Source organism: Lichenostomus cassidix, chromosome 17 (genome assembly GCF_008360975.1).
Source record: "Lichenostomus cassidix isolate B80296 chromosome 17, HeHo_3.0, whole genome shotgun sequence".
Classification (NCBI taxonomy): domain Eukaryota; kingdom Metazoa; phylum Chordata; class Aves; order Passeriformes; family Meliphagidae; genus Lichenostomus; species Lichenostomus cassidix.
This window is the reverse complement of record NC_139497.1, coordinates 10,475,909-10,497,042: the sequence shown is the minus strand read 5'-3', so window position 1 is coordinate 10,497,042 and position 21,134 is coordinate 10,475,909. Positions and strand designations below refer to the sequence as shown.

Sequence of the window (21,134 nt, the reverse complement as noted above, 5' to 3'; positions counted from 1 at the left end):
TCTGGTGAAAGGGCCACTCCTCCGGATGGAGGTTGCAACTCTCACTTTGGTTGTGAAAGCACAGCCCTTGAGCATCCAAGAGTTTCTTTCAGGGACTTATTGAGACTTGAAACCTCCCCAGATTGTGGGATGCCCAGGCTCAGCACAGGCTGGCCACTATTGCCTCCAAACCCAGGAGTTATGGATCTGCCTCCGCACAGCTCCTGCCTACCACTCAAAGCAGAAAGGTGGGAGATGGTGGGAAGGGCAATGAAAGAAAACTAGGTAACAACCTGGCACACGTGAAGCACAGGTCAGGAGCTGACCACGCTTATCTACCCATGTGTCTATTTTCTCACATTCTTCCTAAGTGACTTCAGCTGCCCTTGCTGCACCCACAGCTTTGACCTTCAGACACTCTCCTCTTCCTCCTGCAATGCCCTGCCCTGCAGCACTTTTGAGGTCCTTGCACAAAGAGCAGAAACTCAGCAATTAAACCCACTGGAGATCCCCACACCCTGTGGATGCAAAGGCCACCTCAGCCATCTCTCCAAGTGGATTTTCAGAGAGCAGCTGTCTGGGCTGCTTCCTTTCCCCTTTATGCCAAGAGATTTCCTCACTGATCTTCAGATCACCAGTCCCTGGGAATCATAAAGGTGCACATTGCTGCGTCTGCTCTGTTGCAATGGTCCAGTGCCTGTCCTTGGGTACCAGCAAACCCTCCCAACAACAGAGGACATGCTGGGTGTGTCAGCCTGGTCCTTCCAGGGAGCAAAGGCTCTCAGTGCCCACAACAGCCTCGACTGGCCACAGCACCAGGGCAGCCCTGTGTGCCACAAGAGGAACATGGCAAGAGATGTGCTGGGAGTTGGGCTGTGATGCTCCCACGTGGGAAGGCAGCTTGGACATCCTCCACGAAACCTGCCTGCACATCCAGCAGCAGGGATTTTATGGCCATCTGAGCTCAGTAACATGCTGCCAGTTGAAACCCAGGGCTGCCAGTGGGATTCTGGCATCAGGGGCTGTTTGGTTCACAAAGAGGGAAGGGCTCTGTTTATTGAATCATTAACATCACTTCCCTCATTGCCAGCCAGGTACTCTGAGAGGTCTCTTAGGCAAGTGCTGACCTAGCCCAACCCTGCTAAGCTGGTAAGATGACATGGATCCCATGCCAGCCTGGTACTGCATTCCCACTGCTTTCTCTGCTCCCGCTTTGCTATTAGTCATCCATTTCTGGAAGGTTTCTCATGCATAATAAAGTGTTTCAACACTTGCATAAGCCAATTTTTCTCATCAGGAGTGACCTGCTGCATTTCCCAACACTTTCCCTAGGCAGTCCTTCCGACTGTCACGAAATACGGAGTTAAAACATGAAGTTTTCTATCCCCCTCGAGGCAAAAGGTGTGGGAAATTGAACAGATAAGAATGCCTTTAATTAGTATAATTTGCATAAGCTCTGGGAAAGGCTCACCTGACAGCTACAAGGGCCTTGCTTGTCTGGGAGCATCAGCCATGGCTGAAACGGGCAGATTAGCGGAGCTCCTCTGACTGGGGAGATAGTGGAAGTCAGGGTGACAGAGCCCTGGAGGCTCCATGGGTATCACAGCTCATGCTGGCTCCTCCTTGGGGCACCCCAGCTCCTGCCACCTCCTTGTTGGTGCACCCTAGCTCCTGCTGGCTCCCTTTCAGGTCACCCCAGCTCCCACTGGCTCCTTGTCTGAAGGTGTCTTCTCCATTTTCACCTCCCAGTTTGCAGCTGCTCTGAGCAAATGACTTTTGGGCTGCAGGGCTCCATCAGCTCCCCTGGAGGAAGATAGGAGAGGAAGCACAAGCACATCCCTGGATAATGTGTGGAGGCTGTGGGAGCTAAGCATCCAGCAGGGATGGGAGCAGTGTAATCTCTGCTTTTCCCTGCCCCTGGCGCACTTGCACTCCCTCAAGCACAAACAGTGCTGATCTCCAACCACAAACCCCATCCTGCTGCCATCACTGCCAGCGGTAGTCAGCGGCACTGAAAGCCCTTTTCAGTACCTCAAGGCCTTTGCAGTGATGAGAATCTCACCTGACACTACACCTAAACCCACATGCAAAGCTGAATTTCCCAGAGGGAAAAAAACTTATGCTCAACCTGCCTCCCACTGCACACAGCCCCTCGGATCCCTCCAGCTGCCTCTCAACCATCTCAAGTGTCACTTGCTCATCCTCCCTCCAAGCTGGGCTGATCCCCCCAAAAAAACTAAAGCTGCCACAGCACCCTTGACCCAACCTTCACTGTAGCCGCGAGCCCTGTTCATACAGCACCCAGTACACAGGTGCTGCTCTGGGACAGACTCACAGCAAGTTTAATAACAAAGCCAAACCAGTAATAACTGCCTCCTAATGAGGTTATGCAGCATCCCTGAAGCCTTGGCTTTAGGGTGAGCTCTGTGCCAGGAGCTGCTGGGGCCAGGATGTGAGCTGTCCCTTCCCATCCTCCTGACTGCAGCGCCTCTGCTCCATGAGCCCTATGCCAGCTGGAGGAGCAGATTATCTTCCTGCCTTGTAAATGTGCTTTATATCCAACCCTGGGGTGAGGATTAGCTCCTCCTGTGGGTGCAAACCTGTGCCATGCTGCTCCAGGACACCCACCTCCCACTCCAGGCTGCTCCAGAGCCTGTGCCAGAGCAGGAGAAGGGTTAATTCACCCAGCTGCCTGCAATGCAGCTCATTTCTGCTCCTCTCTGACAAGCTACTGAGTCTTACCCACCTGGAGGTGAGAGCTCAGCTCTGGGACAGAGGATGCTGGAGGCTGAGGAACCTCAGGGCTGGGAAAAACAACCCAACTCAAGCTCTGGAATCACCCAGCACTGGAAGCAGAGTGAGGGTCCATGTCCTGCCAGCTCATATTCCAAAGGCTCTCATCCCAAAACTAAAATGTAAGTGGAAATCTGGCTACCAAGCAACCCCAGACCTTCAGGAGCATGATGTTTTAGCACCAGAAATGGAAAAGGTCATGGAGATGCCTTTTCTGCCCTTTAGAATCAGAGCCCTGGAAACTGCAAAGGGACAAAGCTTTTCTCTCTCTAGAGGATCCCCATGCTCAGGTCGGCACTGCTCTTCCTCCCCTGAGGGCTTGCTGGCCATGCTGTGAGCTGGGTTCCTGCCGGAGCCAGGCCCCAGGAATTCCCAGGACAGTGCAATGAAGTCTCTTCCCTGCTGCACCTTCACCTGGACACACAGCCATGCTGGGGACTCTGTCCTCTGCTCCAAGGGTTCTACAAGCTTTAGGAAATTATTGTGTATTAAGCCAACAGCGACCCTTGTTCCTACTCCTTCTGGCTTTCGTTAGCAGCTGCCCTCCCTCTGGTTGAGGTCCTGGGACCAGCTGTGTAGCGTATGTCAGGGGTTTGTCCCCCTGTCCTGTGCCGAGCCCTTGGAGCTGTGCCTGGCTGGAGGTTGTGCCTTCAGTGCTCTACTTTTCCCCACAGCAGTTTTCAGCCCTGTAGAAGTGGCCAGGGCCACCCTGAGCCAGGTGGCTGCCCAGCTCTGCTAGTCCATGGCCATCTGGTCCCTGAGTGTCCCACTGCCCTCTCCCCTGCCCTCCCTGGGGAGGCCTGGGGCTGCCCCGGGCTGGTTCCCCAGGTCAGCACTGCAGCTGAGTGGGGTGAGGGTGTACCGGTAGAGGCAAAACCGGGGAAGTTGGCCTCATGTTTCAGCTTCTATTTTTGTCTGGGAACCCAAGTCTGCTATGCAGAGGCCCCTGGGGGACACACTGCCTTCCCCAGCTGGAGCCAGATACCATCGGAGCACTACCTGCCCTTCCCTGTCACTGTGCCAGACCTCCAGGTAGAGGACAGCATCACCCGAGGCACTGGGACATCCTGCCTGGCTCCTGGTGTGCTGTGGCAGGAGGCAAGGAGCTGGGAAGCAGCTCTGCAGGCCAGGTCCCCTCACTTCAGCTGCTCTGAGGCCAGGAGCACTTCATCGCAGGTAACCCATAGAGCTGCAGAGCAGCCCTGTCACACCCTCACCAGGCCACTGCCTGGGTCAGCAACCAACTGTTGGGGTCCCTTCTCAAGCTGGGCTTTCCCTCTGTGCCAAGGGAGTCGGGTGCTCAGGGCCTGGGGTCACGCCTGCAGCCCCTGACCCACTGGGTGCTCTGCAGGAACTCGTGCTAAGGCTGTGGGGCTGCACTACCCCCATCACTTTTTATTTGTTAAAGTAAATAAACCTGATTTAGCAGATAGGGTTGCAGGAAAATGGAAACCTGAGCCACCTCAGCCTGAGCAGCTTGTGTGTAGCTGCAGGTTGGCCAGGGCACAAACTGCCCTTACTGACTGGAGAGCTGGCTACCTGGTGTGGGAGCATGGTTTTGGAGCCCAGCCCCTGGTGCTGGGCAATGACAGCGAGCAAGAAGGCACAGCTGGGAGGAGGTGAGCCCCCCATCAGGTGGGCAGTGCCTGCTGCTTTAATTAGGGGAGAGTAGGAGCTGCGGCAGAAAACTGGGATATATTAAAAAACCAAAAAAACCAAAACAAACAAAACAACAACAAAAAAAAAAAAAAAAAAAAAAGCGTGAGAAAGGAAATCTGAGCGAGGCCTGGAGCAATCTACCCAATCCAGCGGAAACAATGGCCCAGGAAGAAAAACCAGTTCCTATACATAAGGTAGAATAGGCTGGGAACGCTGGAGGAGGGGCGGGAGGCTCCCGCTCCCAGCGCAGAACAAGCCGGACATTATGCGGCTGCGCTGCCCGGGGGACGGTGCCCCTTCCCGGGGTGGGGGACCCCTAGTCCTGGGGGGCTGGGCTGGGCTGGGACCCACTCCAGGGATGGACAGCCAGGAACAGCAGCTCAGGGGCTGGCGGGGCTCAGCACCCAGGCTGGGTTGGGCTGGGCTGGGCTGAGTGTAGCACTCAAACTGGGCTCAGCTCCCCGGTTTAATTCAGTTGGGCTCACCACCCAGGCTGGGATCAGACACTGGTCTGAGATTAAACCTGAACATGGGATTAGACCCATTTTGCCCGCGATTAACCCACATTTTGAGATTAGCCCCCAGGCTGGGCTCACTTCCAGACAGGGTTTAAATCCAGGATGGGCTCATCTCCAAAGTAAACTCACCCCTGGGATGGGCTGATCTTCAAAATGAGCTCAGCCTCAGGATGGGATGATCCCCAGGGTGAACTCACCCCAGGCCGAGGTCACCCCAAAGGGCTGCGGAATGCACGGAGCTGCCAGCTGGGCTCCCCCAGGCTGGTGGGACGTGGGTCCTGGACAGGTGCCCTTCAGGGAAGTGGCACTGCTGCCAGCTTGGCCACCTCCTCACCTCCCCAGATCCCACTGTAGGATGCTCATTGTCCCTCTGGTCAGCACACCCTAGGAGGCAAACCCTCAGCTGTGGGATGGGGAAAGCCCAGTGGATAAACCAGCTCCATCATGGTCCAGAGGTTGGTCCTGGCCATGGGCATGGGTGCTGGATCTATCCCCTCGACTGTGTGGCAACAGTTGGGATGTGCCAGGGAGTTGTGCTCCCCACATCTGGGAGGGCTGGATAGTTTGATTTGGAAGCAGAATCCTAAACTCCTAAAATCAAAACCACCCTCACAGTCCTCACCGTGAGCTGCAGATACTTCTCTGCACCTGAGGATTTAGATTCCTTCCAGGCCTGTCCCTGACTGCCCCCAGACCTACTCCTGCCATCTCCCTACTTCTGGAACAAGTCTCAGCATTTCTTTGTGCTGAGTGGGAGCCATCCCTGCATCCATCAGCTGTGAGGGAGCAGGCAGGGCTCCCCACAGCCTGACTCCACAAGCCAAACAATTCTCAGTGTCCCACAAAGCCCTCCCTGTCCTCCCTGGCAGGGCTGGGGCAGCTCACTGGTGGAGTCAGCCTCCTGCCCACACCAGGAGCTGGCCTGGCTAAAGGAGGAGCCACAGACGGAGGGCAAAACGGTTCCCCGCACGTTTTCCTGCTTTGACACCCTTGTGAGGCTGCAGCCAAGTTCTCAGCACTCCATGCCTACTCTGAGCCTGTGCCCACAGAGCCTCACATCCCCCAGATACCTGGCAGGGAGAGCATGGGATGACTGTGCAGGGCAGGCAGAGGGTTTTGGGTCACAGGCAGAGGTGTTTCACCAGCCCCTGTGTGTGGAGCAGTGAGAGAGGCCCTGGGGTCCCACATGCTGACTGTGACTCTTAGTGAGGTCTCAGAACTGGTTCAGGCTCTCGCTGCTGGTGGTCTGAAAAAATCAGCTGTGGTGCAACTGCCCCTGACATTCATGAGATAAGCCCCAGAGCCTGGACAGCCAAACACAGCCTTTAGTGTAATAAAGACAGAAAACTGCAAAGGGAAAGTTGTGCTTTCGCACTCCATGGGGCCCCTCAGCAGTGCCTGATGGAGGGATGCGCTCCCAGCTTGGTTTGCAGGTTGCTGCCACCAAATCCAGGAGAAATCCAACCAGGCACGGTGGTCCCACTGCCTGTTGCCATGCACAGCCACGTGTGGCAGTGGAGCTGGGGCCTGAGATGTCTCCTCCTCATCCTGAGATGAAGAGGCTGAAAGGGCAGCAGCATTCCCATCAGCACAGGAAGGAGCTCACAGAGACCTGGGAGGCTCCAGGTGTTTGCTTGCTCAGCACTGCTGTGCTTTGGAGGGTGTCCTGGAGAGAGGCTCCTCCTCCTCCTCCTCTCACTTGGGCAGCACCCCCCACCTGCAGTCTGGCCCCCCCACCCCCGCTCTGACCACTCCCATCATCTCCCGTCTGATCATCCCACTCCAACACACATTCACCACCGAGCTCTTCCCTGCCCTCTCCTTTCCCTCCTGCTCTGCTTTTCTGCCTTGGGCGGCATTTCTTGCCAGATGTTCTCCATCACTTCTGGCTCACTGGTTTGCTGGGTCTCTCCTGCCCTGCCAGTACCCACCTGCATCCCAGAACCAAGACCATTTCTTTGTGCAGTCCTTCTCAGAGCTCATCACAATCACCCCACAGAGAAGCCACCTCTCTCTTCAGCCCCTTCTGAGTCCCGTTTCACCCCTCACAGACTTCTCTTGAACTTAGCAAAACCCATCCAGTCCTTTTGATCCATTCTTTTTTCCCCCCAGCCAAAGGGTTTACACCATTTGTTTTATTTCTGGGGAGTGGTCGACTAGGCAGCAGCCTTTCAGCAGCCCCAAAAGGGCAATCCCAAACCTGTGTCCACTGCTTCTGCTCTACATCGACCACCACGGTGAGCAGGGACAGTTATGAGCCAACCCATTTGTGTAACATGCAGTGGCAGTGACGAGACAAGGAGCAGTGTCAGTGTCAGCCCAGGGCTCTGCCATCACGTGGCAGTCTAAAACTCCCACTCCAGCTTGGAGCTGCAGCCCCAGAGGGCTCAGGCAGTGGCCAAAACACCTGCTCATGGAGGGACAAGGGCTGCAAGCAGATGGGACACTGCAGCACAGAAGGGAACAAAGTGATGCTGGGGCCAGTGGGGAAAGGACTTCCCACAGCACTCCCACTGCCCTGGGCGATTCCACCCTGCCCCTCAGCTCTGCGTGGTGTGTGACTGCTCATACCCTGGATGTGTTTGACACCAGACTGGGCACCCAGGACCTCGAGCGCACTGAGCCAGTGACAGCACCCAGCAGGCTGCTGTGGGCAGGTTGCTTAGAGAAGCTGAGCTTCATCCCTGGAAGTGCCCAAGGCCAAGGTTGGACAGGGCTTGGAGGAACCTAGGATAGTGGAAGGTGTGACCATGGTAGTGAGTGGAAAGAGATAAGCTTTCAGGTCTCTTCCAACCCAAACCTTCCAGTGATTCTGTGATTCTGTGATTCCAACTGCAGCTCCCCACAGCTCCCAGGCAGTCTGGCTGTGCCACTGGCACTGGAGGAAGTGTTTGGCTCCCCAGCCCAGCCTTCACTGCTGAGGCTGAGGACAGATGCTGTCCCCAGAACATGGGCAGAACATGGGCCACTGATTTATCCTGGCCTGGCACCAACTCTCACCTTGGAGATGGTCCCTGTAAGCATGGAGCTGCTCCAAAAACTGTCACCACCTGGGCACAAAGACTGTAGGGAGGGAGCCAGACAGAAAAGGCAGATCCCATCCTGAAAGGGTCCAAAAGAGCTGCAGAATCCTATCTTTGGCCAAAGAGGGCTCTGGGAACAAACTGGGCCTTGGGAGGTGTCATAGAGTGTGCCACCCTGGCACTGCCTGCCAGCCCTGATGGGGACAACCCTAAGCTGAGGTTTCCCATGGCCTTGGGGTCCTGGGCAGCGGGCAGGGGATTGCTCTGAGTAGCCCATGGGCAGGTGAGGAGCAGGAGAAGCCCCTTGCTGTGATGGGTTTCTTTGCCCAGTGTCTCACTGCAGGTGTGCTGGAACCTGGCAGCCATCCACCCCACTGTGCCCCAGCCTGACATGCTGGCTTTGCTTCTCCCCAGGACATTTTATGTCCCAGGTGCCATTGTCACTGCACTGTCCCTGGGTCTCTCCTGGCATTTTTTCATTGTTGCTCCCTGGCAAGAAGAAATGTGCAGCAGCTCCTCACTCGTTATGGGAGAAGCCACCATCAGTGCTGAGTATCCTGACCATGTCCTGGCTGAGTATCCTGACCATGTCCTGTCTGGGAGCCCCACAGCTCCAAAGCCCCTCCAAGAACAGAACCCATCCCCTCCAAGAACAGAACCCATCCCCTCCAAACCCACATTCAACCTCCAGGATGCCAGGGAGAATGTTTGGGACACAACCCAGGAGTGTCAGATCCTTCCCTCACACTAGCAGAGCTAAAACACCCCTCAGGGTGGTGGGTTCTCCTACAGGTTCATCCCAGCATCATGGATGTCTCCAGCCCACGGGGCCCCCAGCCTCACGGAGAGCACAAAAATTCCACACTTTCACCTCTACCTATTCAAACACTGGCCAGGATTGTTGGGAGAGTTGCTCTCTCGTGCAGGTCTTGCATATTTCACAGGGCCCCTTGTTGCAGAGCAAGGCCTTGCAAAGTGAGGGCCTTGCTGCCGTTGTAAAATCCTTGCTCCTGTTAGCTGACTAGTAAGGCATTCTGGGAATGACTCAGCTAAACTAGAAGTGAAAAACAAGTTACATAATTATAAAATAATTATTAGTACAATAAGTGCTCACACCGTGGGGCTGATGATTGCTTACACCTAATGCCTGCTCCTATCATGGTCTATGGTGACTAGTTAAGCACATTTGTTGTGCCTCACAAGTATGTAAACTCATAACAAACTAACAATTTAAAAACCCTAGATTTTTGCAATAAAGTGTCTTCTTTATGGAGATCTTGTGTTTAACGCCACAGCCCCTGGGGCTGGGGAGCTTCCTGAGAAATGGAGCAGCAATGGAGGGACCACGATGCTGCTGGTCATACACTTGGCCAGGGTGTCAGTGTGGAAATCATAGAATGACAGACTGGTTTGGGTTGGAAGGGGCCTTTAAAGGTCATCCAGTCCAGTCCAGTCCCCCTGCCACAGGCAGAGACACCTTCAACCCTCCCAGGCAGTAGGATGGGCCTTGCTGCAGTTCATCCCTGTCACCATGCCTGGAGGAGCAGCAGGATGTCCCCACAGCTGCTCCATGGCATCACCTGCTAGTGCCTGAACAAAGGTGTCATGTCAGCCCCTGCCACACTGCCTGCATGGCCAGAGCAGGAGGGGAATGGATCCAACAGGGAGCAATTGTAACACCCAGGACCACATTCCCAATTCGTGCTGCCAGCATCCTTCTCCCTAGACAGCCCCTCGTGGGGTGGGACTGCTGCTGGCCACCTCTGGGACAAAAGCTGGCTAGGTGTGACTGTAGGACACGCCTTGAGTGAAGGTCCATGGGCCATGTGCTACCCAAAATTTGCTGAGAAACCTATGGTAGGGCATGGGTGGACAAAGCCAGGATTTTGGTGAGGACCAGTCTGGTGCCAAGCACCTTTGGAAGGCTGTCCCTGTCTGAGACAATGGCTGCTGTTGAGGGTACAGCTCTTCCCATGGTGAGCAGAGCATGACACTGCACAGTTGAGCTCAGGCAGCATTCCCAGCACAGAAAGGCTCACAGGGACCACCACCTCCTTGGAGAACAGCCATCTGCATCTCATCCTGAGGGAAAACACCAGCTCTTCACACACAACTTCTCCAAAACACTCCACATAGCAGTCTCAGAAGCCACACTGGCTGCTAGCTGGGACCAGTGAGAGGAAAACCCTGGGGGCAGGGGAAGAACTGCTGCTGCCAGAGCAAGGACAAACCCCAGGAAGCCTCGGGCACCTATTCCCCATGTTCCCAGCCTGACACCTCCCAGATGTGTTAACGTGATCCCAGTGAGTTGGTGATATGTGGGGTCACCATGGTGTGATGGGGATCTTAAGCCCACCATAGCTCTTTACCACAACAGTGGGAGGTGCAGGGAGTGATCTACAGCATCACGTTTGTGTTACACACACAAAAGAGGTAAAAAGGGGCAATAATGTGCAAATGTGGCATTTTTTTGTGCTCTTGCTGGACCCGAGGGAGTTGCTGTAAATTGTTTCAGCAGCCAAGTGGAGGGGGCAAAGATGGGACAAATGGCAGGAGCTATCTGACCCCGCCACACTTGAGTTTGCCCTCTCCCTGACGGACAGGATGTGGGCAGGTGAGTGGCAGCAGAACTGTAATTTCGCCCCGCAGAAAAAAACACCTGCAAGTGGAAAATGCTGATGGGCAATTTGTGGGGATGACGTCAGAGAAGAAAGGTATGCTCCATTCCTTACATTCCTCTCCAGCTTCCTTGGGATGGTGGCTGTGCTCTCCAGGGCCTGTCCTGCCACTTTGCTGCCTCCACCATCTGGGCAGGGCTGAGCATCTTTCCTTCCTTTCCCATTGTGGGGGCAGAGGGATGGGACTGAGGGCTCAATCCTGCTGGGGTCTGTGAAATTAAATCTGTGATCAGAGTGGGCAGCACCTTCAGAAACTCACAGGCAATGCTGTGTCCCTAGGTTCCATCCCGCCGAACCCTGGCCACACGCACGGCCAGCACATTGCCTGCCTGTGGCTATACAAAGGCAGGGCATCTTGGGCTCCTGCCAACATCCAAGCACAGAGGGATGTCCTCTCGTGCAGACACCTCACAGTGTCCCTTCTCCTGCAGCATCATCCCACACTGCAGAGGCAGAGCCATGCACTCCCATCGCACGGCGCCCCAGGTCCCTCACGGGCACTGCGAGGGCACCGTGCCAGCAGCTGATGGGAAAGTTCAGGGTCGGGGCGAGCGCAGGGAGAGGCTCATAAAGGGCTCTTTGTGCCGCAGGTTTGCCCTGGCTCTGTGCGTACGGAGGGCGCAGCCCAACAACAAAATGCAGCCCAGAAATATGACATCTTTTTCCCAGGCTGCTGTTAAACTCTAATTAAACATTTCAGCACACTCGAGCGAGGGAATGTCTGCTTCTCAGGCCTGGGCCATCTCAGCTGGAAATCATCCGCTCCGGTGTGAGTGAGCTGGGGCAGGTTGACCCAGAAAGATGCTCCTTGGGTGTAGGGATGATGTGAACCTACACCCCAGAGTGGTCAACCTGCTCCTCTCCAACCCCTCTGTGCCAGCATGGGCCCACTGCTGCCTCCTGCTCTGGAGGAGGTGTCCAGGCTGGAACAGCTGGAGAAGGGGGCATGCAGATGGCTCCATGCCAGGCAATGCCACCTTTGGCACTTGTGTACTCCCCACTGTGGGAACTGGGTCCCTGTACCTGCTGGGGCAGCAGCCCAGGATGCATAGCCTGCAGGGGTGGGAGACAGGTCTGCTCCTGCATCGGCCCAGTGCAAAGGATAGCCAGGGAACATCTGTTCTGTGAGCCCCAAATCCAGCCCTTCTCACCCAAAATGCCCATTGATAGAGAGAGACTCTGCCTTGCTCATGCAAGTGTGCGGCACCTTAGGAAAGGTCAGTGCCTCTTCAACAAGTCCTGCCAGTATTTGTTGTCGTGCCTCACGAAGCTCCAGAGCACTGTGTCTTTAGACCTGGTGGGGTTTTGGACCTCAGAGCTCCTATTTCAGTAAAGGAGATTCTTCCCAAACCTTACCAATCTCACAGCCAGTCCCTGGGGCTGCTGGTTGCCCCTCACCCTGGGCTTGTACCTCGGTTTGGCTGTGCCAGGGCCTCACCACCCTCACAGGGAGGAGGAATTCCTTCCCAATATCCCATCTAACCCAGCCCTCTGGCTGTGGGAAGCCATTTTCCCTCATCCTGTCCCTCCATCCCTTGACCCAAGTCCCTCTCCAGTTCTCTTGGAGCCTCTTTAGGCCCTGGAAGGGGCTCTGAGATCTTCCTGGAGTCTTCTCCAGGTGAACACGCCCAGCTCTCCCAGCCTGGCTCCAGAGCAGAGGGGCTCCAGCCCTTGGAGCATCTCTGTGGCCTCCTCTGGACTCTCTCCAGCAGCTCAGCATCCCTCCTGTGCTGGGACCCCATGGCTGCAGGCAGCTCTGCAGGTGGGGTCTCACCTGAGTGGGGCAGAGGTGCAGAACCACCTCCCCTGCTGCCTCCTGTGGGATCAGCCCAGGGCACAGGGGGTTCTGGGTCCCAGTGCATGTGGCCAGGGTGTGTTGAGCTTCTCATCCACACACATCCCCAAGTCTTTGTCCCCAGGGCTGCTCTCAATCCTTTCTCCACCCAGCCTGAATTTGTACTCAGGGTTGCCCCAATCCCAGTGCAGCAATTTACCTTTGCTTCCCACTGATTTTTGGAAGGGGGCCCTGTGAGCAGCCTTGAACCCAGCCCTGATCCCCCAAGAGGAGTTTGCTGCCCACTGGGGAGCCTGTGGGACTGTGCCCCACTGGGGAGGACAGAGAGGCACTGCCACTGTCATTGCAGGGACCAGAACACACACCCTTCAAGCAACACTCTCAGAAAATCTAGTGAGGTAGGAATTGCTGTCCTGCTATTTTAAGTAATGAAGGAAAATTAAAAGAGCATAAAAAAGCTGAGCAGTGAAGCCAGGAGGTTCTAGGAGTGAGGAGCCCTGTAAGGCACAGAGCTTGGAGACCCCCACTCCCATCACCTGCATGCCCAGGTTGGGTCTGATGACAGTGAGCTGGCACAGCCCCGTGAGCACGGCAGGAGCCAGCCCTCCCCATTTTTAAACACAGACTTTGGCCATTATTCACAGTAATTCCTCAGCAGCTTGTTTCTAGCAGGCACAGACCATACCCTGAAAACCCAACCCCTCCTGTGTCTGACCCAGCCTCATGGAGGGGACATGGTAGCACTGAGCTACTGCTGTGCAGCATCCCTTGTCCCATCTGAGTGTGAACACCAAGGACAGGCAGTGCTGGGGAGCTGCTGGTTTCCCATGGGCAACCTCAGCACAAGAATCAGGTCACCCAGGAAAGGGTTACCTCAGAAATGTGTAATTTCTGAGATCAGAAGGTAGGGGGAAGGTGTCTGCCCTGAAAGACTCGGAGCGGAGTGACAGCCCAATTAATGACACTTGCAATTTGGCATGCCGTGGGGTGGAATTTGGCAGAACTGGTCTCTCCTGCTCTGAGGACATTCTAGCTCCTGCATGGGCAGTCTGAATTGAACTCCCTCAATGCATACAGCATCCATGGGTTTAATCCAGCTCTGCCCACCCCCCAGTTAGACAAGCAGAAGCAGCAGCAGCTCCTGGGGGAGCCTTATCCCAGCCCAACCCCAAGGCCAAGGTTGCTGTCACTGTGCTGGCAATCACCCCTGTGAACCCTCACCCTCGCACTGTGCCTGCCCTCACTGGATGCTGTCACCCCTAAGAAAATTACAATACCAACCTATATCTGGTCCCCCTGTTGGGATGGGACTATGGATAGCTGACAGCCCTGGCGGGGGTCACAGCCACATGCAGGGCTGTCCCCACGTGCCACACGCTTACAGGGTTTCTCCTCCTCCTTCACTGCAGCAGGATGGGGTGGGAGGATGGATTTAGGAAGAAGTCTTGACTTTTCTAGGAGGGCAGGCAGCAGGGCCCTTAAATTCTCTCCATGCTGCACTGTCTAGGCTTTGTGGAACATATCTGCCACCAAGTCCTGATCCACTGAGGGTGCCTCAAGTGGCACCATGAGCCCCAGTCTTAGCACAGACACGGCTGTCAGGCGGTGAGTGAGGTGACAGCCTTGGGGACACAGACTGAGGGCACCCACCCCCGGCGCAGCACACACGCCAAGGGGTCTCATCCCTGTGGTCCCCCAGAGACCCCATCCCTACCAGGCACCACAACCCACAGCCTCCCTATATGCCTGCAGCTGGGGAGATTGTGACACCATGAGCCATGTCAGGGAGCCAGATCCTGAATTATTGTCTGACTTTCCCAGGCTCTTCTGCTGGCTGTGAGGATGCAAGTGCCAATGGGATGGGATCGGGGTGCGACGGGAGCAGGGACAAAGGCGTTGCACCGCCCTCCTTCTCGTTGTGCTCGGCAAGGCGGGGGGACTCTGTCTGGGAAGGGAAAAGGTTCCCAAGGCGAAGGTGTTAAATACCCTTCTCTCCCGTGCTGCTGTCACCTCACAGTCTCCGGGGTGTGAGAATGAGACGCTATTATCCCCTCCCTAGGAACTAACATACTGTACTAACCTTTTCACATAAAAGCTACCTCTGTTTGCCAACAAAAGCCGAAACTTGGTTCCCAGGAGCGGGAAAAACCCAACCCCACGGCACTTAGCCAGGGCTCCGGGGCCAGCCCACCCCACCAGCTCCCAGACCCCACCAGCCCGTGCGCTGCATTGGGGCTCTGTGGGTGGGGGGGTCAGCTGGGTGCAGCCGTGGTGGGGTGGAGCAGGAGGATCCTCCCTGGGGTGATGGATCCTTCTTCCAGGCCCCAAGGTGGTTGGGGTCCCCCTGGTCTGTGTCCCCCTTGCAGAGGGATGGATGGGGCTGAAGGTGGGGGTGCAATAGTTGGGGTAGCAGGGGAATGCCTGCCCTGGGGTTTGTGCTGCTGGGAGCCCTTCCCCACCAGGGCACACTGCCCCAGCTGTCCCCTGGACAGAGGTCGCCAGGCTGGCAGACCCTCATCAGCTCCCCCAGACTTCCCCTGAGCAGTCTGTGGGGCTCAGGCTGGTTCTTCCCATACCACTGACCTAAGCAGGCCAGGCTTTGTAACATCTGAAACTCCCAGTCCCCTTCAGGCTGCTCTGAAATGTGGGAAATGAGACTGGGAAAGCATCACTGGGCCATGATAAAACCCATCTGCACAACAGCTGAGCCCTAGCTCAGCATCCAGAGTGGCCAGATGAGCACTGAGCACAGCAGCTCTGGCCTCCCTGAGGACATGGCGACAGGGATGGGACATGCATCACCTGGGACCGTGACTCCCTGCCCCAGATGTTGGCAGACGTCTTCTGAGAAGATGAATAGTTGGGGTAGCAGCCTCACTAAAGTTTATAATTGAGACCTGTCAGGGGCATTGCAGCTGCTCAATGCTGAGATGAAGAAGGGGCCAGAGGAGACATCTTGAAGTGAAAAGAGTTTTTCTGGTTTCTTCACATTAACCATACCTGCTCTGCCCCATTTGTGCCTGGAGACCCTTGACAGCTTGGGCTTGAGAGGTGCCCAAGGCCACAGCAGATGTTGAATGCCTGAAGGACACCTGGGGACACACCTGGGGACATATTCCTGCAAGACTCCACAAATTCCAGATTCACATGTTGCCTTGGAACTTCACTTAGGTCCATGCTTCTAATGAGGGAAGCAGGAGGAAGGAGAGATGAGTCCTTTTCCCTCCTCTCTATTGTTTCCTTCCATGTCTCCCTCCACCTGCAGTCAGTTCTGGAGGCAGCTTCCTCCCTGACCCCACAACCTTCCTGCCTCAAAGGCCTGGGAGACTTTTCCAGGTCCCCCACCTAGCTGCTGTCCCAGTCCCAGCAATGGGGTGACCCTCTGCTCCCCCAGCTCCATCGGCAGGTCCTGTTGCATTCAGGCATGTGGGTTTTGCGTTGCCCACACATTTATTGGCCCCAGCCCGCTCAGCTGTTTCACACAGGCTGTCAGTGATGGCTTCCAGAGCTTCCAGAGCCGTTCCGTTGCTGTGGATCCTGTGGAGGTGCCATCAGCTTCATGCTGCTTGGCAAAGAAATTGAATTAGAGCTGGTGAATCACTTTGATGCTGCCTGGCTGCTCCTCTGTGCATGGATGCAGCGGCCCGGGGTGGCCTGGACCACACGTGGGAGCTCTCTGGGCTGCTCTTTTTGGAGGGTCATTTCGCCTCTCAGTTGCTGCAGTCAGATTTGGGTCATCAGGTTTGACCTAAACATCTTAGAGGACTGGAATTCATGGGGAAGCAAAGGCACGATAATGCAGCCTATGTCCCAGTGTGATTCTGGGCTGGTTTCAAAAGCCCTTGGTTTACTCTTAGTGTCCTGGGAAACCCAGGGCAGGTTTAGTTCCTCACTTGACACAGGTGCCTTGGTGCTTGAAAAACAAGGACAAAGCCTGCCCTGCCCTGACACGTGTCCATGGGATGGAGACAAACATGGGGGTGAGCTGTTGATGCCTGTCCCTGGTTCAGAAGCACCTTTGAGCCAGGAATTGAGCCAAGGCCGCAGTCATGAAGCTTAGGGCAAGGTGAGAAGAGATCTGTACCCAGCATCTGGGGCGGACGAGGCAAGAAGAGGGAGAGCTGGTGCAGAGGGGAGGCGCAGAGCAGAGTTGGGACCCTCGTCCCTCAGGCCATTGTCCGCAGGCTCCCCAGTGCCAGCTGAACCCCACAGGTCCTGAAAGGGCTGGTGTTTTCCAGGGAGGAGCAGGCAGAGCACTGTCAGACTTGCTGCAGATGGGAGAGAGGAGTTGAGAGGGCTTCTCTAGTGCCTTCATCCCAGCCCAGCTCCCCAGACCTGCTCCCCAGCTCCAGCTGTCCAGGGGGTCCAGAGTGGGCCATGCACAGAGTGGTCCCCAGGGCAGGTGACAGCCCTGGACCTGCCAGGAGAACAGTGATAAAGAGGAGAGGAGACATTAACAGAGGGGTGGTTTAGAGGGCAGCTTCCCCACCTGACATCTGCCTGAACCCAATCAAAGAGGTCCAGGATCAATCAAGCCACCCTAAGGCAATGAAAGTAACTGCAAATGCAACATTTCAAGCTGCAGCGAGAGATTCCCCCAGTTTTTCATGCCAGTCCATGCAAGGATGAGCACATTACAGTCTGGGTCATGCAGAAGCCAAGCTGGAGACCTGTCTGGCTCCATCAGCATTCTTGTCCAACTCTACAGGTTTGCTTGCTGATCCCCACTTGCCATGTCAGGGGTCAGTGTCCTGTTCCTCCCTGCCCTTTGCTTGCAGCCATAGCCAGTCAGGGATCCTGGCCACAACAAATCCTGCGGCCTGGCAGAACTCTGGGACATACAGGGCCAGGGCTGGAGGATAAACCCCTCTGAGCTCTGCCTGACCTGCTGGGGTGAGCAGACATGGGTTTGCCCTGGAGGGAGAAGCTGGGGGGAACTGCTTCTGCTCAGTCCCATTTAATGTGTACCTGAACGGTTGAGGCACCTCAAAGTAAGAGCCCAGGCACTTGCACAAGCTCTTCCAGGCAAAAGTGATACAAAGAAATAAAAATGGACCTTCATCGGGTCCCTGAGGAGAGTATTTTGGGAGCAGCAGCTTGCCATTTGGTCTTGGAGACAGCCTCAAAGCCCAAGCCACATCAAAGTCCAAACCTCCAAGTCTGAGGCTTCCTGGGGAAGGTGAGGGTGCCTGTCTGTCAATGCCAACCTCTGCTGTCACTACCTGCAGGAGCCTCTGAGGACACACGGCTCCAGTGCTCCCAAAAGGGGCCTCTGGGAACAGAGCATCCTCAGCAGCTCAGGGGACACCTGCTTGGTGTTTCTGACGGTCCCCAGGATTCCTGCTCCTACAGCTTCCATCTCAGGAAAAGAAGAGACTATTATCCCCCCATGATAACATTATTAAAGGAGAGATTATTATCCCACTGCAGCCCTTCTCCTTCAGCAAACACCCCCAAGCCTCCCTTCCTCCATGCAACATCCTGATGGATGCTCAGCCCGGAGCCGGGAGGGGCCCTGGGAAAGCCTGGCGCTGCTTGCCGCTGTCCTGCTGCGCGGCAGAGATGAGAAGAAAAACAACTCTCGGGGCTTCCCCTCACCTCCGTCCTCGCCCGCCGCGGCCCCGCCGGCTCTTTCATCTCCCGGCCCGCGGCTCTTTCATGTCCCGCCGAGGTGCGATCAGTCCCTCCGGCCGCCCCCGCCCTGCACCGCCTTCGGCCCGACGCTACCGCGACCAAATGGCCAGTGGCCCTCCTCCCCCCGGGAGGGGGGTGACGCTGGCCACCGGCCACCTCTGCGGTCACCGGCAAAGTGCTCAGCACCCCAAAATTTGGCTGCTCTCAGGTGCCTGGCGAGAAACGGAAGCACCAAATTTCTCCTGGTTCTCCGTGCAAAGCAGACGATGCCGTGCTCTCATCGCTCTCTCGTGTCAGCTCAAACACAGCTCAGCTCTGTGAATTTGTGCTCACGAAGAACCAGCCTGGGCCGGGGTCATGGGGGGGCCAAGTGGGCAGGTGTCCCTGTGTCCCGCTGCTCCTGACTGCAGGTGACAAAGTGGATCCCAAAGGAACCATCCCAGCGCCCTCCCCAGCCCCCAGCCCAGGAGGGAGGGAAGCTCATAATCCTCCTGGCAAACAACCTGCAATCCGTGGTCTAGCCACGAATCTCTGGGTTCTGGTATAATGGTGGCAAGGCTTCACTGTCACCACACAGGTCAGGGTGTCAGGGCACAGGGGCACCTCTGCCAAAGGGCAGTGCATCCTTACAAGCAGCAGGAAACAAGGTGCCTGCCTGGTGGGGATGAACTGCAAAGGGAGCACAGCTTAGTAATGGGAATAGCTGGGAGAGAAGAAGAACAAGAAAGAGAAAGAGAAAGAGAAAAAGAGACAGAAAATTAAGAAGATAAAGAATAACAAGGGGAAAGGGAAAGGGAAAGGGAAAGGGAAAGGGAAAGGGAAAGGGAAAGGGAAAGGGAAAGGGAAAGGGAAAGGGACATACAAAGCACCCCAACTCTGGGACTCCCACACAAGCCTGGGTTGAGCACTGCCCCATGGCAGCCCTGTGTCACTGGTGTTGGGGGCACCTGGGGGCAGCTCTGCCCTGAGCTGTCACTTCGAAACATCCACCACAAGGGCCAACCCAGTGGCATTCCCATAGGGAAGGGCTGTGGCCTGGGCTGGGCTCCTGCCAGGCAGTGTTACCGCATGTCCCAGCTCTGGGGGAGCAGTGATGGGGCCATCAGTGAGTGCAGCCCTGGGATAGGGGCATGTGGCATCAGGACATGTCAGCACCACGCAGCACAGAACTGCACCCAAACAGCCAGGAACTGACACCAAATTTCACACCAGCAAACAGTTCTTCTGCAGAGAGCCAAAGGGATGAGGCATGGGAATGGAGGCCAGGAGGGGCTCAGGACTGAGGGAGGGCTGACGGCAGAGTCTCCACAGCTCCTGGCACATGGGGCTGTCAGCAGTGAGTGTCACCAGCTCAAACCCATGGTGGGGTTGGGATGCTGGGGCAAGGGAAACCCCAGCAGGACTGTCCCCATGGGCTGACCCAGCCCTTCACGAGAGAGGTGTCTATGCCTCAGCAGGACCCTATGTTGTCTGTCCTGGCTGACGTGTTCCACACATGGATGGTTGGAAGTGCCGGGAGTTTGCCCTATGCACCTCCACGACTCCCTGTGAGGCATCCTGGAGAACTCCCTATGTTCCAGCCTGCTTTCAAATCATAGAACCACAGAATCCCAGACTGGTTTAGGTTGGAAAGGACCTTAAAGGTCATCCAGCCTCGTCCCTGCCATGGGCAGGGACACCTTCTACTATCCGAGGTTGCTCCAAGCCCCATCTAGCCTGGACTTGGATCCTGCCAGGGATCCAGAGGCAGCCAAAACTTCTGTGGGCAAACTGTGCCAGGGCCTCAGTACATTCACAGGGAAAAGTTTCTTCCTAATATAAGGTAGAAATTAGCATCTCTTGTTAATTGAATTGTTTTCCAAGACTGCAGCAGCCCAAAGATTAATGTCCATCCAAATTCTGTCTAACTCTGCAAAAGAGCCACAAAGCCCAGCCCAGCAAAACCTGACAGTCCATCTTAACACCATTGATTCTCCCAGCCTGCTTCCCCTGCTGAACGCAACCATCCCACTGACTCACCTTTCCTCACATTTATCATTTATTCTCCTACTTAATCCCAGACGGACTGACCAAGGGCATTTTTTCTCCCCTGGGACACATAGCACCAGGGTCTGCAGAGCTGTGGAGTGGCACAGGGGCTTAGAGTCAACATGATGGAAAGGAGAAGCCTGATCTTCAGGTGTCCCAGACAAAAGCCTTAAAGATTCCAGCCAGAGAAATGTGCTCTTTTGGAATGAGTTGCCCTTGGCCCTCTCCCAGCACTGGAATAAAGGAATCAAATTGGCCACCAGCAGCAGCTCCACAAGTGCCATCCCTAGTCATGGTGACAGAGGGGACACCAAAAGGGACAGAAGGCTCGAGGAGACACTACTGGGGTGCAGGGGATTCAGGCTGGAACCATGCAAGCTTCAGGCACTGTTTGTTTTGCTCTGGAAATCCAGATCTTACCTATTTAAATAAACGGGCTGGAGGATGGCAGAGCATCAGGGCTGTTGTAGAGCACAGGAAACAGCTGTATTTGATTAGGCAGGGCCAAGGTGGGAACTCAGAGAGCTGGGAATAATAACGAGGATGAAATCTCCTCCTGTTGCAGAACTATTTATTTTCTATAGAAAATTCCACCAGCTGGGTCCTTTCAGCAGGGGGGCTCAGCCTGGCCAGAGGCGATGCTGCACCCTTGGGGTTTGGGAGGTAGGAGGGTGGACAGTGTGGGAGATGGTTTGGGTCGAGGTCCCAAAGGGTAGTGGCTGGAAGGAGTGTCCTCAGCCAGCACCATCCCCGTCCCAGTGCTGGGGACTTGCTGCAACCACATGCACCAGGGCCACACTGTGACACCAGCACTTGGTGGTCTCAGTCTGTTCCCACCCCAGCTCCCTCTAATCCTGTGGGTCTCTGGAGCCAAAGGAGAGCAGGAAGAGCAGGTGGGGTGTGGGTGTGAGGTGTGGATGTAGGGTATGGGATGTGGGGTATGGGACAGAAGATCCTGGGCAAGATCCTGGGACAGAGGATGGCTGGGCTTGTGCAGGGAGCTGAGCAAGAGTGGTAGTGCTGTGTC

At 55.7% G+C, this 21,134-nt stretch overlaps 1 protein-coding gene across 8 annotated transcripts in view; it reads right to left on the bottom strand.

Annotated features, from left to right (window-relative positions):
- The window catches only part of EXD3 (exonuclease 3'-5' domain containing 3), a 282,421-nt gene that overhangs the window by 13,544 nt on the left and 247,743 nt on the right, over positions 1-21,134 (bottom strand). Inside the window, exon 21 of one of the 8 annotated variants that reach the window (XM_085076509.1) lies at positions 15,659-16,862. The exons of the other annotated variants lie outside the window; for them this stretch is intronic. Within the exon in view, the coding sequence (XP_084932635.1) occupies positions 16,452-16,862 (411 nt within the window). The 3' untranslated portion in view covers positions 15,659-16,451. Of the gene's footprint in view, positions 1-15,658; positions 16,863-21,134 lie in introns of those variants that run through there. 8 annotated transcript variants of the gene reach the window in all.